This window comes from Felis catus, chromosome D4, assembly GCF_018350175.1.
Source record: "Felis catus isolate Fca126 chromosome D4, F.catus_Fca126_mat1.0, whole genome shotgun sequence".
Lineage (NCBI taxonomy): Eukaryota > Metazoa > Chordata > Mammalia > Carnivora > Felidae > Felis > Felis catus.
The window spans coordinates 20232316-20249751 of record NC_058380.1 but is presented as its reverse complement, the minus strand read 5'-3'; the positions used below and the strand labels follow the sequence as shown (position 1 = coordinate 20249751).

The following is a 17436-nucleotide window of genomic DNA, read 5'->3' as shown; positions in this document are numbered from 1 at the left end:
GGCTCCTTTGGGAGTATTTATCCCATGAAAATTGGTGGAGGTTGCAATGATAAACACGTACCAAAACACACACTGCTATGCTTTGCTATCCCTGACCACTAAGCTCCCCCAAGAAAATATTCCTTGCCATTGTCTTTCCCCTTATATCTTCTATTTATTCTTTCTTATCCATTAAGATGAAAATAAGAGTGGAAAATGGGCTCAAGCTGGTTGACACCATTTGTAGAAAAAAGAACCCAAGAGGACTTGTCCTCTGCTAGAAAGGGAGTCAATCCACTCAATAGTCTACATAATCCTGTTCACATTTTGTTGCCTAAAACTGAAGGAAAAAAAAAAACCAAGAATCTTTTGAAAGGAAATGTTTATGAACAGAACAGGAGGGAGGTCCTGCTAGACTTGAAGTAAGCCCTGGAGAAATAAAACCAGCAGACACCCAGACGGTCATGGAAACTTTTAGAAGACAAGAACATCATGGAAGAAGAGGGCTTTGAAGGAAGTTTAAAGAGGCACCAGAAGCAAATGTTAATTCTTTGCACTTTAACTTTAGTGGAGACCACAGACCAGATCATTCAAGAGAAACCCTACTCCCACATCAAGTTCAGTCATTTCACCAATACCACATGCATTTCCAAGGAATTAATTTTTCCAAGTATCCAAAAATCATGTAATTTTCATCTGTTTAGGCCTTTTCCAATTTCTAAACTGCAATTTCCACCTTGTACTTAGATGCACAATTATCAAGTGTGACCGTGTACCCTGCAAGACATCTTTACAAAGTAGAGCCCAGCAGAGCTGACCCTGCGCTTGAAAGAAAATCAGTCTACTCAACACTCTACATGATCCTGTTCACATTTTGTCGCTTAAAATGAAACAATATTTTGAAAGGACAACACCTCATGGGTTTGTTTTTGAAAATGAGGTCATGCAGGTAAAGGAATACCACAGTGGTGCATTCTCAGTAAGTGTTTGTAATCAACACCAGCTACAATTATCTGAGACCAGGCAGTTGCAGTGTTCGAAGACAGGATCTTTCAAATTCTAAACACATTAAAAAGAACATCACAGAATACAAACTAAATTAAATAGGAAACATAAGAACATGAAAATGACTATATGTGAAAGCCATAGATAAAATATCACCATTGGGAGAGCCAGAAAGATACCACTTTTTCATCCTCCTTACTGGGTCACTTTGAGGACACAACAGTGTCAAAATCAGGAAGCAGAGTTGTTCATTGGGGAGTCCATGAGAAACTGAGTTTACAGAATAAAATCAGAAGAGAACTTTAGAGAAGTTCTTCCTGGGATATATTTCATTTTTTAAAAAAGGAAGAAACGAGAAATGAATGTAGCTCTTACCCCTAGCAGCTTGGCAATGAGCTAAAATGTTATTAAGATATCTGTCAAAACCAGTTCAGTTAGCAGGAGTGAGGCTACAGAATGTGTCCTTGGGGTGCTTTCAAACCAGTGCCATTAATGCAATCTTGCAAAACAGCAAACAAAATGGACAACATACAAACAAAGGGCAAAGACAGAACAATCCCATTATCAGCTGTGGAGTGAGACCTGGAAATTTCAGGCTGTGTGATCCTTCAAGGCATGACTCGTGATACCTGAACCATGTAAAGTAAATGATCTAGAGGGTAGGAATGTGGCCAGGAGAAGAACAAATGAAAATAAAAAAGGCAGAGAGACAAAGGGAGTCTGTTTCTCAGGCATTTAAAAACATAAAAACCAAAAAACAACAAAATTTTCACTTCCAAGGGTAAGCAATGAGTATGTGAGAGTGGACTCTTTCATTTCAACCACGTCTCAGGTCTCAGCACGGCCTGAAGAGCTTTGGTCTAACAATTCCATTTCCAGCCTGTTGGTTCCCACCGTGGCACTGGCTGTTCATGGCAGAAGAGAGGCAGGGCTGTTCAAGGCAGGGCAGGGATCCCAAAAACATAGCAGGAGAAGTACCATGACATTTCAGAAGGCCAAAACACTCCAATCTGTGACAGCCCTTTAATTTATCCTCCATCTATCTAATGGCACACATTTGGCCTCCTCTCCCCTGGATCACCCCTTGCCGGCTCGCAGCCCAGACACCTGAGGAGAGACTTTGGCCGGGGGCTTCCTTTCATTTTCAGGTCCTCTTTTGCTCCCATTCTTTGGCCTCAAAATGAATACAAATTGACAAAATGGAATCATTTCTGCTTGGCACAGAGCTTGGCAACCAGATAACACCAGCAAAGCCAGGTCCACATTTACTCTTCCCCACATTCATCGGCATGCAAAGTTCCAAGATGGAAATTTGTTTCTCCTGCAGTTTTATGACACTTCCACTGCCTGATTATCCCACTTTATGGCAATTTGCATCATTACGGGCCTGTGGCAAATGAAACAAATTGCCATAAAATGTTGGGAAAATCCTAAATCATGGCTCTGTCTGGCTTGCTTGAATGATGACACTGAGGTTGAATTCAGACGGCTTGGTTCATTTCGCTACAAACAGTCATGCCGGCCTTAATGGGGGCCACTGGCTCAAACGTCAGGATGCGTGGTGACTACCAAATGAGGCAAACTAATAGAATTTTTTTCCAATGCACTAAGCAAGTCTTCAGTAAAGAAAACACATTGATTCCGAAGTTGTTTACTACAAACTAAATAGAACCCCTATAGCGTTTCCCATGCAGCTCACATTAGAGCTAAATTAACAGCCCTCATATGTATCCATTCTACTAGTACCAGACAAAAGTGCTTACACCATTAGGAATGTAAGTTGCCTTAGTCTAAATCTTGATACAGAAGATTGTCTTTTTCATTTAACTGCCTCGCTATCAAAAGTTGTAATATCAGGCATAGACAGGCTTTAAAGAAAAACGAAATGCACTGAATGATCATGAATAATTGCTGCATTTTAATTCAATGGTGATGTGTTAACTTGAAAGTAAAAGAATAGGAGACCAATGGTTAGACATGTGAGAGGGAAAGAAGAAAGAAAGAAAGAAAGAAAGAAAGAAAGAAAGAAAGAAAGAAAGAAAGAAAGAAAGAAAGAAAGAAAGAAAGAAAGAAAGAAAGAAAGAAAGAAAGAAAGAAAGAAAGAAAAGGAAGAAAGGGAAGGAAGGAAGGAGGGAAGGAAGGAGGGAAGGAAGGAGGGAAGGAAGGAGGGAAGGAAGGAGGGAAGGAAGGAGGGAAGGAAGGAGGGAAGGAAGGAGGGAAGGAAGGAGGGAAGGAAGGAGGGAAGGAAGGAGGGAAGGAAGGAGGGAAGGAAGGAGGGAAGGAAGGAGGGAAGGAAGGAGGGAAGGAAGGAGGGAAGGAAGCTTTCTGTGCCGATACCCTTCTCACAGCCATGGTGACCGTTCCTAAAACCCGCCAGACTTTCTGCAAGAAGTGTGGCAAACACCAACCCCACAAAGCGACACAGTACAAGAAAGGCAAAGATTCTCTTTATGTCCAGGGAAAGCGGCATTATGACAGGAAGCAGAGTGGCTCTGGTAGGCAAACTAAGCCAATTTTCTGGAAAAAGGCTAAAACCACAAAGAAGATTGTGCTGAGGCCTGAAAGTGTTGAGCCCAACTGCAGATCTAAGAGAATGCTGGCTATTAAGAGACGCAAGCATTCTGAACTGGGAGGAGATAAGAAGAGAAACAGCCAAGTGATCCAGTTCTAAGCTTCATATTTTGTTACATTATGAAGACAATAAAATCTTGAGGTTACGTTCACTTCATTTGGTTGCAGTTGGTCTTTTAAGTGTGAAATAAACTAGTGCCCTCAATAAAATTCCCTTTGTAGGGAAATTTATGCTAGGAAGGAAGGAAGGAAGGAAGGAAGGAAGGAAGGAAGGAAGGAAGGAAGGGAAAGAAAGAAAGAAAGAAAGAAAGAAAGAAAGAAAGAAAGAAAGAAAGAAAGAAAGAAAGAAAGAAAGAAAGAAAGAAAGAAAGAAAGAAAGAAAGAAAGAAAGAAAGAAAGAAAGAAAGAAAGAAAGAAAGAAAGAAAGAACTTCAGGCTAACAGCTTTTTTTTTTTTAATTTTTTTTCAACGTTTTTATTTATTTTTGGAACAGAGAGAGACAGAGCATGAACGGGGAAGGGTCAGAGAGAGAGGGAGACACAGAATCGGAAGCAGGCTCCAGGCTCTGAGCCATCAGCCCAGAGCCTGACGCAGGGCTCGAACTCACGGACCGCGAGATCGTGACCTGGCTGAAGTCGGACGCTCAACCGACTGCGCCACCCAGGCACCCCCAGGCTAACAACTTTAATAATTATTATAACTCTTGTTGATTACAATCCTGGCTCTGCTTTTGCAAACTTCCCCTGTGAGTACGTTTATGAGAGGAGAAGCTTCATAGTAAGAAATCCTCTTGGCTCACGACTCACAGGATTCACTGGGGCCATGAGACTGGAATAAAAGCAGTGAGGTTTTATTTCTCAGAATCTCCTATATCTCGCATCCTCCTAACCTCCAAGTCATCCTGAACGTTCTGACTCAAGACACTTGCAGTGGATGCTCAGCTCTTCCTATAAAGGAGGCAAGCCTTCCAGAATCACCCCTGTATCCTCTCATACCCTCCCCCCACCTACTGGGGATGTTCCCTGGATCATTTAAAACAGAGGAGAATGTCCTACGTGCAGAGAACCTGACAAAGGAGATTGAGTCTTAAGTATGGAATTAAAATCATGACAGACAAACTATATCAAGAACTCAGTATCCAGGTAATTGTAATATTCTTGAAAGCAGGACATTTTATGGAGTCTGGCTTTACATAATTTCACACACACACACACACATTTTTCAGGTAATACTTGACTAAAAGGAAGTAATTAAATTCATCATTATCATGAGCATTTAATATGTGCTAAGCACTGTATTGAGAGGTTTAAGTGATTATTTGATTTCATCAACCCAACCCTGCCATTAGCCACTTCCAGATGAGTAGCCTAATTTGTAGAGAGGCTAACCTACTTCCTCAGGGATGGACAGGCAGCAGACACAAAGCCAGAATCTGAACCAAAGTCCAGTGTCACCGAGAATTCCATGTGCCCTACCACCGCACCACACGGCTGCAACGTACAAATCAACTTCTCTGCTAAATTAACATTATTAGTCCAACAATAAACTCCACAAGATAAAAGGTCCTTGTATAATTTTAACAAGTACCACACATTGGGCTGCTCCTGGATGATTTTTATGACTCATTAGCACAGCCTTTTCTTCCTCTCACTCGTTTATCCTTTTCTATTTCACCGTCATTGCCTAGACAAAGTGTCATAGTCTCTCACTACAGAATGAAGAGTTTCTGACTCTGGATTTCACTTTCTTTCCATCTTGAATTTGTTCATTGCGAAGGGCACCAAAGCCGCACCTCATAAGCCAAGCCCACAACACTAACCAATGTAAAGATCTCCAGTATTTGCCATTTACGGCAGTTGGAATTAATGTCGTTTGAGTGACAAATTGAAGTGCATATTTCCAGACTATAAATATTTATTCTGATGTTCCCTTAGATTTCACATATGTTCTTTTCCTTTTGGTTTCTAAAGCAGGAAGCATAGAAGAATTTCTAGAAATCCACATGGTCTTGAACCAGAGGTCCTAATTTGCAGTTTCTAAAGCATCTGCTAAGTTTATGAATCTATATGCCACATATAGATTTTGAAACATCCCTTTGGCATACATTACATACTCAACCTCATATCTGAAAGGAGAACCAATGAGCTAAAATTCTTTAGTAATAACCAAGTTTGGGGCTTCATTTTAAAACCACAGCATGGCAGTTTTCAGATCCACTTGCATTTTTCAAGTCTAGTCTCATCATGGAGAAACACTGGCAATTCCTCAAGGAACACTGACATACCTATGTGGCATTTCAATGAGGGCACACATTTTCATTCTTCCTCTCAATTCACCAAAATGTGTGGTACAGATATAAATTTATTGTTTTTATGACAACCCAAATTATCCTGTGGTTCAAATGTCTCCAATGGAAGGAAGCATTTTAATAAATAAGATGCAAACTCATTGTTTCTTTTCCATGCTTGAGGCAACATTAATTGACCAACCTACACAAATAATAGCATAACGATCAACATAACAGAATGATCAACAATTGATCGTGACATCAATAATAATTTAAAATCTGCTCTTCTTTTTTGAGAACTTGCCCCATAGCTTACCATAAACTGTAGGCAATATCTATGGGAACCTCTGTTAAAATTTTCAAAGAATCCACTCCATCAACCAGCTGTGCTAGAACTTTCCTGTGAGCTGAGAGGAAGCATGTTATGGGGTTAAGAATTTTTCCCTGTGACTTCAAAGCCAACATCAGATACAGAAGCAGGAGCCATTCAGAAATCTTATGTCAATCCTCTTTGATAAATCCCACATTCTTGGCATTTCCAAAGTTCTATTTCTTTGATCAAACCCTGAGTGCTACACGCATGGTACATATTCTCTGTGGAAAATGCATACGGCTAAGGGTTTTCTAAGATGATCTCATTTAATCCTCATAGCAACTATGAAGCATGTACTATTATCCCCATTAGAGATAAAGAAACTGAGCTCACCAAAACCAAGAGACCCCACCATGTGAAAGATGAACCTGCAACTAAAACCCTAGGAACGTGATAAGAGTGTCCAAAAGGTTAATAGCTATATTGCCTCCTTTAGTCATCCTCCTAAAGGCTGGTCTGTAAAGTTTAGGAGCTTACTAAGTGCTTTTTCCATCCAGGATTTAGCTCAGAAGTCATCTTTGGGCTCATAACTGAGAAAACACAATTGACTGGAGAACAGAATGGAAGAAAATTTAAAAATCACTGAGCCCAATTATATATAAGAGAAAATAATGTCAGAGAAGAGATTGTCCAAGTTAAGCAAAATCCTTTGATCAGGAGCTTCTGCCTAAACACTGTGGCCTTCTGACATGCCACATTCCAAATGTAAGTAAGATTGGGTTCACCTTCATCAAGCAGTGATATAGGGACCTGGGACATACCGCTGAGCATCTTGTGAGCCAGGATTAGGACTTTCGATTTGTTTATGTGTGTGTAACTATCTCTCCGGTGTCCCTTGGCCCAAGGTAAAATAACTCTACTTTGTTATTCGTGAGCTGTAAGGGCCCTTTCCGGTATAATTCAACTTTCTCCCAACACTTCAACTGGAAGTACTATTAGTAAAATCCTTTCCAATAATTCTGCTAATAGTTTCCAGCAAACTTAAACCTGGAGCGACATTTGAATGAATTTATCTGTAGTGGACTTCTGCAGGAATCTATAAGTCATTCTGATTCATTCTCAGTTTCTGCAGGAAAGTATTTATTTTCTAAGATGAGACAGAATAGAAATGGGAATCGTTTGTATGGAGTGAAGCACAGCTTGCTGATTAAGTTACCTTCTTTACCTTTATTATTCCTGAAGGATTAAGCCACGGGAATTTTGGAACTCACAGCTACAGATTTCTTCTTGGGATCTCTCCAAAATCTCAGAGAAGCACTAAATATCCCCACGGGGTTCTAATAATTTGCACCACGTTGAAGTTGAGATTTTGTCTGGAAAAATACTTTGAAAAACCAGCTGGTTGAAAATCCGACCATGCTTCATCTGCTGGTATACAAATACATGAAAATGTGTCCAAAAAAATCAATTCTCTTATATGCTCCATTAAAAGTGAATAAGCAAAATACAAGTAATCATGTGAAAAGAAACAGAGGAAGTTATTGACTGGTAACTGGCATGATTTTTCAATAATGAATAATACCTTACAATAGTGAAAGGGTTTACAAAAGTAAAAATTCTTTTGAGGTATGTAGATTAAGCACAAACTCCAAAATATCAGAAGTCCCTGTGAAACCATGACCATTCATTTTTACCTTATAGAGACTGCAATGCAAATGGAATGAATTTGTGTTCAGGTTTGGAAGACATAGCCACTAAAACTTCAGAACAAAACTTTCAATCTAACTGGGAATTAACCCTTAGAGGGATTGAAATGGTATGTAATTTTGCCTGCCTTCACAGATAATTATTAAAATACGTGAGACAAGAGGCTCCTAAGAGTCAATTATAAAACCTGTCCTCAGGAGTTAATAATTCTGAACACAATTCCAACATGTCGGTTTCTCCTCATACCACCAAGCAATTTGTGAACATCAGCTGGGTGTCCTACAATTCAACTTAATTCTGACACTACCTACTCAAAGAGAACATCAGACTCCACAGGTTAAGGGCTCAGTCCCACAAGACTGCCCTCTACTTCAGATGCCAATTGCAAGTCCAGACTGTTACCTGTGCTTGTGACCAACAGGCTCTAAATCAGAGGTTCCCACGACTCCCTCCTTGGGTTCAATCAGTCTACTAGAGTGCCTCACAGAACTCGGGACAATCATTTATTAAAAGGGTTTATGAAGGATATGAATCAACAGCTAAATGAAGAGGTACATAGGGTAAGATGTGGGGAGAGTTTCCATGCTCTCTGCAGACTCTGCCACTGTCTCCAAATATCCATGTGTTCACCTACCCAAAAGTTTTCTGAACACTGTCCTTTTGGGTTTTTATGGAGATTCCATTACATAAGCAAGACTGATTAAGCCACTGGCCATTGTTGATTGAACTCAATCTCTGACCCCTCTACCCTGCCCAGAGGTGAGAAGGGTGGTACTGAAAGTTCCAGTCATATTTCTCTGGTGACCAGCCACCATTCTTCATTGCTTTCCAGAAGTCACCTCATGAACATAATGAAAGAACTTTGACTACTCTCATCACTTAGGAAATTCCAATGGTTTCAGGAGCTCTGTGCCAGAAATGGGAACAAAGACCAAATATAGATTTCTTATTATAAATCACAACATCATGGAGATAGAGCATCTTCAAGACAAAGTAGACCCCTACCACTTGGGAAAACAAGAATAAGGGTGCCTGGGTGGCTCAGTCAGTTAAGCATCTGACTTGAGCTCAGGTCATGATCATGCAGTTTGTGGGTTCAAGCCCCGCATCGAGCTCTGTGCTAAAGGCTCAGAGCCTGCAGCCTGCTTCACATTCTGTATCTCCCTCTCTCTCTGCCCCTCCCCTGCTTGCACTCTGCCTCCGTCTCTGTCTCTCTCTTGCTCTCTCAAAAATAAGCATTAAAAAAATAAATAATAAATTTTAAAAAACAATAATAATATGATCCATGAAGCCAGGCCTTATCCTGACCCTGGCCCAGGGGACTTCAAAAATAAGGAAGCATGAACACAGACAGGTTCCTGGGACACACAGTGAGAGGAGCCTCCTTCAGAGATTCTGCCAGGTGTAGACTTTTAGGGGAAGAATGGACTATATAACATCTCTTGGGTCCTGAAGTAGAAAAGAGATTTGGAAAGAAGGAGTATCTCTGAGAAGGAAAGATTCCATTCTTGTCAGGACAAAGACTGCCAAGAAAGGGTTTCTTTTAGTATGTACCACAGGACAAGCTCTGCTGACATGAACAACTGTGAACAGGCCACAAAGGTAATAGAACGTACCACCTAGCACCTACTGACATCCTGTGATCTTTCTCTAGGGTGCAGCCCCCACTCTAGACAAGTTTTAGCATTGATCTTAGCTATGGGGAGGCTAACAAAAGCTAAGATGATAGCAATTCAACATTGTTAAAAAATTGTTTCTAATTTTAAATTGTATAGAAATTATTAAAAAAAAAACCAGAAGCACACCCACCAACCAGAATTTATACATTTTAACATCTTGCTCCGTACATTACATGTTTCTTTCTTCTTTCTTTACAGACATAGCTAAATCACAACTACGTCCTCTCCACCTTCCTCTCCTTCTACCCCTTGAAAGTCTACTGCAACCTGGAAGTTGATGCTTACCACTCCCATGCGTTATTTTCAATATTAAGTAAATAGGAATTTACTAAAAATATGTAGTATGGCTTTGTATAACTTTTAAATTCTCGAAATGGCATTCTGTACCAGGAATTCCCCACATTGGCTCTGCTGACATTTTTGATGGTGTATTAGTTTCCTACTGCTGCTGTAACAATTGGCCCAAAACTCAATGGCTTGAAACAGCACAAATGCATTCTCTTACAGTTCCAGAGGTCAGAGGTTAGAAAGGAGTCTTACAAGGCTTAAATCTATCTATCAGCAGGGCCTGAGAGAGAATTCATTTCTTTGCCTCTTCCAAATTCTAAAGATGTCTTCAGGGCACCTGGGTGGCTCAGTTGATTAAGTGTCTGACTCTTGGTTTCAGCTCAGGTCATGGTTGCACGGATTTGTGGGTTCAAGCCCTGCACTGGGCTCCATGCTGGCAGCAAGGAGCCTGCTTGGGATTCTCTCTCTCCCTCTCTCTCTGCCCATCTACTCATGCTGTCTCTGTCTCTCTCAAAATTAATAAACTTAAAAGATAAATGAATGAATGAATGAATGAAGATGTCTTCATTCCTTAACTTGAGGCCTTGCATCATGTAGCCTTTTCTCCCCATTTCGATTATCACATTGCCTTCTTCATCTTTGACCTTCTCCCTGCCTTTCTAGATAGGCCTTTGTAATTACACTTCAGGTCCAACAAGACCATCCAGGATAACTCCCCCATTTTAACATCCTTCACTTAATGACATCTGCTAAATTCCTTTTGCCACAGAAGGTAACACTCACAGGTTCATGGACCTCTTTGGGAACCATTACAGAGACTACCACAGGCCAAATAATTCTTTCTTGAGAGCCATCCTACTCATGGTGGAAAGTCGCTGCATACCTGGCTTGTATCCAGTAGATGTTAGCAGTGTACCTCTTGTTTTGGCAACCAGAAATGCCTCCAGGTGTCTCCTGGTGAGCAAAATCACCTCAGCTGAGAACCACTGTTCTACATGTATGTTCCCCACATGGATATTTCACTCTCATTGCATGTGAGAATTATCCATGTCAAAACATTTAAGAACTAGTTCTTTAATTTAATTGCTCTATCATATTGTTAGGTGAACAGAATAAAATATAAATGTTTTCCCAACTTTTTTCCATATTCCAAACAATGCTTCATAAAAATCTAAATGTCTCCTCATAAGTATACATGAAGAATTTACGCCAGGGCAATGGTTCTTTCTTTAACATGATCAGAATCACCTGGAGAGCTCCTTCAACTAGCCCACCCAGATTCAGTAGGTCTGGAGCAGCGCCTGAAATATGGAATTTTTAACAAGTTCCCAGATGAAGCTGAAGCTGGTGGTCTGTGGACTACTCTTTGAGAACCACTCCTTTAGGATATATATCTGCAAGTACGATTTTCCAGGTATTGCCAAACTGCTACCATGGTGGTTATGGCTATTTCACTGCCACCTGCAAGGAATTGACTCACGTTTGCCTACAACCAGACCAATAAATGGTGCAGAGAGACTGTCATTTCTTACAAAAGCAAAGGGGTGGAACTGCATTTCGTAGCCTGTTATTTTGTATTTCCCACATTAAAGGAGTCGTACATACTTTTGTAAAAGTATTAGCTTTTTGGGGTTCCTATTCTCTGTGTTGCCTGTTCTTTTTTTTTTTGCCTATTTTTCTAACAAGTTATGTGTAGAAATTCTTTCTACACTCCAGATACTAAATTTTTGTCAGTTGTACACACTGCCAATGCCTTTTCCTTGTAGGTCTCTTATCTTCTGAATTTGCTTGTAGCTTCTTTTGATTAAAAGATATTTATTTCAACATAGTTAAATTCATGTTTTTTATAGCTTTTGATTTTTCATCTGAAGAAATCTTTGCCTTCCCTAGAAGTCATAAAGCTATTTCTCTTCTATAAATTTTGCTTTACATATTTTTGGTCTTTAGTCCATCTGGAATTCACTTTTGTGCATGATATGAGGTAGGGATCTATTTTAATGAATTCCACGCGGATAGGTGGTTGACTCAGCCCTACTTATCAAGTAGTTGGACTCAAGGATTTGCAATGTCTCCTTCACCATATGTACATATATGTGCATGATCCTGTTTGAGCTATTACATTCCACTGAATACCATTTGTGCCAATACCATACACTTTTAACCAGTGTAGGTTTATAATAGGTCTTAATTTGTTAAATACTCCTTTCTCTTATTCAAAAATGCCATGGCTCTTCTCTTGATTCTGTTAAGTAAAATTTTAAATTAGCTTTAATTCTATGAAAAGAAATAAACAGAATTTTTATAGCTCTTGAATAGAAATTATAGGTAACAGTTGCTATTACTGTAACATCAAGTCATCCATTCAGTAACAGGGCACACCTGTCCATTTATTTAGGTCTCTTTTTATGTTGTTTAATAAAGTTTAAAAAGCTTGCCCATAAATGTCTTTGGTAACTTTTTGGGCATTTGTTCCTAGGTCCTTAAAATACGTTGCTATTCTTAATGACATTTTAATTGAATTTTCTAATTGTTCTTTTTGTTGTGTGTTTTAAACTTATTTCTTCAATTTGAGAGAGAGCATGAGTGAGCAGGGGAAGGGCAGAGAGAGACGGAGGAGAGAGAATCCCAAGCAGGCTCTGCAATACCAGCATGGAGTCCGATGAGGAGCTCGAACCCACGACCCTGAGGGTCATGACCTGACCTGAGATCAAGAGCCAGACGCTCACCCAAATGAGCCACCCAGGTACCCCTAACTGTTCCTTTCGTATAGAAATGTTAATGTGGTTTGTACATGGATATTATATCCAGCAATCTTGCTGAATTCCCTGATTAGTTCAAATATGTACATTGAATTAGTTCTATTCCTGTAAGTTTCTCTAGATAGGCACTATTATCGTTTCCAAATAATGATGCACGTGTTTTCCTTTTATTCCCATGCTTTGTGGTGTTATCATGCCAGTTAGAATCTCCAATGCTATACCAAAGAGAGCTGCTGACACTGGAGATCCCTGTCTCCTACCCATCTTTGAAAATATTAATATTGATTTTGCCATGTCACCATTAAGCATAATACTTCCTATATTTTTTTAAATTACCATTTACCAGGTTAAGAAAGTTAACTAAGAGAGGTTGTCATGGGTAAATGCTGAATTAAATGTGTGTCTTGTATTTATTGTTTGATTATATGGTTTTTCTCCTTTAAGCTGTTAATGAGATAAATTACACTGATTTTCTAAGGTAGTTTTTGTATTTATCAGTTATAGCTGAATATATTTTAAAGAGTCAAATTATTCTATTTATCTGTTGTGAAACACAGCAGACCCCTGCCCTCACCATGTCCTCATCCACAAAGGCAATGCATTTTATGTCTTTTAATGGATTCTTTCAGTGCTTATTCTCTATTCCTAAAAAAAAAAAAAAATTTTTTTGATGCTTATTTATTTAGGGGAGAGAGAGAGAGAGAGGGCAAGCAGGGGAGGATGAGAGACAGACAGACACAGAATCCAAAGCAGGCTCCGGGCTCCCAGCTGTCAGCAGAGAGCCTGACGTGGGGCTCATACCCACAAAGCACGGGATCATGACCTGGGCCAAAGTCAGACCCTTAACCGACTGAGCCACCCAGGGGCCCCTATTTCTATACTTCTAAATAAAATGCTTGCACATTGTTACTTCTTAATTTTCCAGAGCTTTAATTTTTATCATCTTTCTACTGTCTTTCACTCCCAACTCCTTCCACAGAGATATACTTCCCTTCCCTCTACCATGCTAATAAATACTTATTTTACTTAGGTAAATATTCTGCGTTTACATTATTAAAACTATACAAATACTATTCACAACTCAATGTAGTAAGCTATGATTATTTTTCCTCTGCAAACTTTATATTCTTAGCACATACTGTCTTGTTTTCATCTGCTAAGTTTTCTACAAGTTTACAACCAACACCGAACTCTTCACCAACTGTCTAAAACTCATGTGAAGATGACCAGATATATCAGGTATTGTATCAACTTTATCTTCCTGAAGAAGTCTCTCCCAGGTCCTTTGACCTGCTCCAGCATGGATGGTTGTCCGGCCTGCCTGATACCGAGCTATTAGCTTAGAATCGGATCTCCAAAATCTAGTATCCCATGCTTCATTCTTTGGCTTATTCCTCTTTTTATGAAATATATCCTCTGGTAGATTCCAGAGAAAGAATAGGTGGAGATAAAATAATACGGCTAAACAGAATTACAGGAAGGAAATTCTTTTTCCTCAGAATGTTGAAACACTACTCCATTGTTTTTCCTCTTCTAGTGGTGAGGTTGAGAAATAAGAAATCCTTGTGATTTCTGATACTTTGTATGTGACCTTGGTTTTTCTGTTTATTTTTTTATTTCTGGAACCTTGATGATCAGTCTGGCCCCAGGAATCCAAATTTTCACAGTGATAGGTGTTAGTGTAGGTCTCTTTTTACCTATTATACTAACGCATCTCTCTTGTACTTTTAAACTCATGTCTTTTAGTTTGGAAATATTGCTAAATCTTTTTGTTGACAATGTTGATCTCCTTTCAGAACCCCTATTATTTGGATGTTGTACTGCTCTTCTAACTTTCTTCTCTTTCTTCCATGTGTTTTTTAATATTCACCTGCTTTACTCTTTATTGTAATAAATTTACATTACATATTTATCTATTTTTTTTAAAAATCTGTATATGTCCATTTGGTTAATTTTTTGCTCCATCCATTATTAATTTCTGTGTGCTTTATCAGTCACAGAGTAGTACATTAAATTTTTGTATGACTTAACATTTTGTCTAACTTCATAAATTCTACCAAGTTTTACTTTATATACAGAGGCTATGATTTTAAGTACTTAGAGAGGATCTGAATTGTTATAATTTCCTGACAATCGTTCCCTTTATCATTGTGTAATGATTATGTAATGATTCTCTACTTACTAAGTATGACAAATATAGCGACACCAGTTTTCTAGTCCGCATTAGTCTGACAAATTATTTCATTTTCTTTACATGCAACCTGTGTCATTACATTTTAGGTGTTTCTCTTTGAAGCAACATATAGGTAGGGTTTGTTCTTTCTCAATCTCAAAGTCTCCAAATGGGCAAAATTCATACATAAAGTGGTCTCAGATGCTAACCCTTTATCACGTGTCATTTGCAAATAACTTCTCCCATTCCATAGGCTGCCTTTTAGTTTCCTTGATTGTTAGTTTCACTATGCAGAAGCTTTTAATTTTGATATAATCCCAATAGTTTATTTTTGCTTTTATTTCCCTTGTCTCAGGAAACATACCTAGAAATGTTGTGCAGGCAGATGTTAGACATTTCTGCCTTTGCTCTCTTCTAGGATTTTTACGGTTTCAGGTCTCATATCTAGGTCTTTAAACCATTTTGAATTTATTTTGTATAGTGTAAGAAAGTGATCCAGTTTCATTTTTTGAATGTAGCTGACCAGTTTTCCCAACAGCATTCATTGAGGAGAGTCTTTTTCCCATTGGATACTCTTTTCCTGCTTTGTTGAAGATTAATTGATCATAGAAGTGTGGGTTTATTTATGGGTTTTCTATTGTTTTCCACTGATCTATATGCCTACTTTTGTGACAGTACCATGCTGTTTTAATTACTATGGCTTTGTAATATAACTTTGAGTCAGGAATTGTGATACCTCCAGATTTGCTTTTCTTTTTCACAATTGCTTTGGCTATTCAGAGTCTTGTGATTCCATACATATTTGTTCTAGTTCTGTGAAAAATGATGTTGGTATTTTGATAGAAATTGCATTAAATCTGTATATTGCTTTGGCTAGTTTAAACATTTTAACCATATTTGTTCTTCCAATCCATGAGCATGAAATGTCTCCATTTCTTTGTGTTATCTTCAATTTCTTTCATCAGTTTTCATAGTACAGGACTAACACCTCTTTCTTTGATTAGGCTTATTTCCAGGTATCTTATTATTTGGGGGCAATTGTAAATGGGATTGTTTTCTTAATTTCTCTTTTGCTGCTTCATTATTAGTGTATAGTAATGTAACAGATTTCTGGACATTGATTTTGTATCCTCAAAATCCTACTGTCATCCTACTGATGACAATATTAGGTCATCTGCAAATAGTAAAATTCTACTTCTTCCTTACTGATTCTGATGCCTTTTATTTCGTTTTGCTTTCTAATTGCTGTGGCTAGGACTTCCCGTACTACGATGAATAAAAGTGGTGAGAGAGGATATCCTTGTCTTGCTCCTGACCCTAGTGGGAAAGCTTTCAGTTTTCCTCCTTCAGTATGATGTTCACTGTAGGTTTTTCATATATGGCATTTATTATGTTGAGGTATGTTCCCTCTAAACCTACTTTGTTGAGGGCTTTTATTGTAAATGGATACTGTACTCTGTCAAATGCTTTATCTGCATCTACTGAAAACATCATATGGTTTTTATCCTTTCTCTTACTGAGGGGAGGTAAAATGTTGATTGACTTGCAAATACTGAACCATACCTGCATCCCACGAATAAATGCCAAATGACTGTGGTGAATGATTTTCTTAATGTACTGTTGGATTCGGTTTGCCAACACTCTGCTAAGGATTTTTTTTCATCTATGTTCATCAGAGATATTGGCCTGTAGTTCTCTTTTTTTGTGATGTCTTTAGCTGGTTTTGGTACCAAAGTGATACTGACCTCATAGAATGAATTCAGAAGTTTTCCTATTTTTTTTTTTGAATAGTTTGAGAAGAATAAGTATTAACTCTTCTTTTGGTGTTTGGTAGAATTAGCCTGTGAAGCCATCTGGTCCTAGACTTTTTGTTTGTTGGCAGTTTTTTGATTACTGATTTAATCTCTTTGCTGATCAACAGTCTGTTCAAAATTTTTTTATTTCTTCCCACTTCAGTTTTGGTAGGTTATATGTCTAGGAATTTTTCCATTTCTTCTAGGTTGTCTAATTTGTTGGCATATAGATTTCATAATAAGTTATTCTCTTACAACTGTTTGTATTTCTGTGCTGTTGGTTGTTATTTCTCCTCTTTCATTTATTATTTTGTTTATTGGGGCCTTTTTTTTTTTTTTTACGAGTCTGGCCAGAGGTTTATCTATTTTGTTGATCTGTCCAAAGAACCAGTTCCTGGTTTCAATGATCTGTTTTATTGGTTTTTTTAGTTTCCATACCATTTATTTCTGCTCTCATACTGTTTTGCCTAGTATCCAAAATAAATAGACAATTTATACAACTCAACACCCAAAAAACAAATGATCCACTTAAATGTGGGCAGAAGACATGGACAGACACTTCTCCAAAGAAGACATCCAGATGGCCGACAGACACATGAAAAGATGCTCCATCTCATTCATCATCAGGGAAATGCAAGTCAAAACCACAATGAGATTATCACCTCACACTTGTCATAATGGGTAAAATCAACAACACAAGAAGCAACAAGTGTTGGCGAGGATGTGGAGAAAAAGGAACCCTCTTGCATTATTGGTGTGAATGTAAACTGGTGCAGCCACTCTGGAAAACAATATGGAAATTCCTCAAAACATTAAAAATAGAATTACTGTACAATCCAGTGATTGCACAAATGTGTATTTACCTAAAAAATAAAAAAAAAA

At 38.5% G+C, this 17436-nt stretch overlaps 1 protein-coding gene and 1 long non-coding RNA gene across 3 annotated transcripts in view; one reads left to right on the top strand and one right to left on the bottom strand.

The window, feature by feature from the left end:
* LOC123381495 overlaps positions 1–17436 on the bottom strand; it is a 656019-nt gene that overhangs the window by 394023 nt on the left and 244560 nt on the right. The gene's annotated exons all lie outside the window — the stretch shown is intronic.
* On the top strand, positions 3308–3655 carry LOC101095924 (60S ribosomal protein L36a-like). The gene has a single exon (XM_011288275.3). The coding sequence runs from the start codon at positions 3335–3337 to the stop codon at positions 3653–3655; it is 321 nt and encodes a 106-aa protein (XP_011286577.1). The 5' UTR covers positions 3308–3334.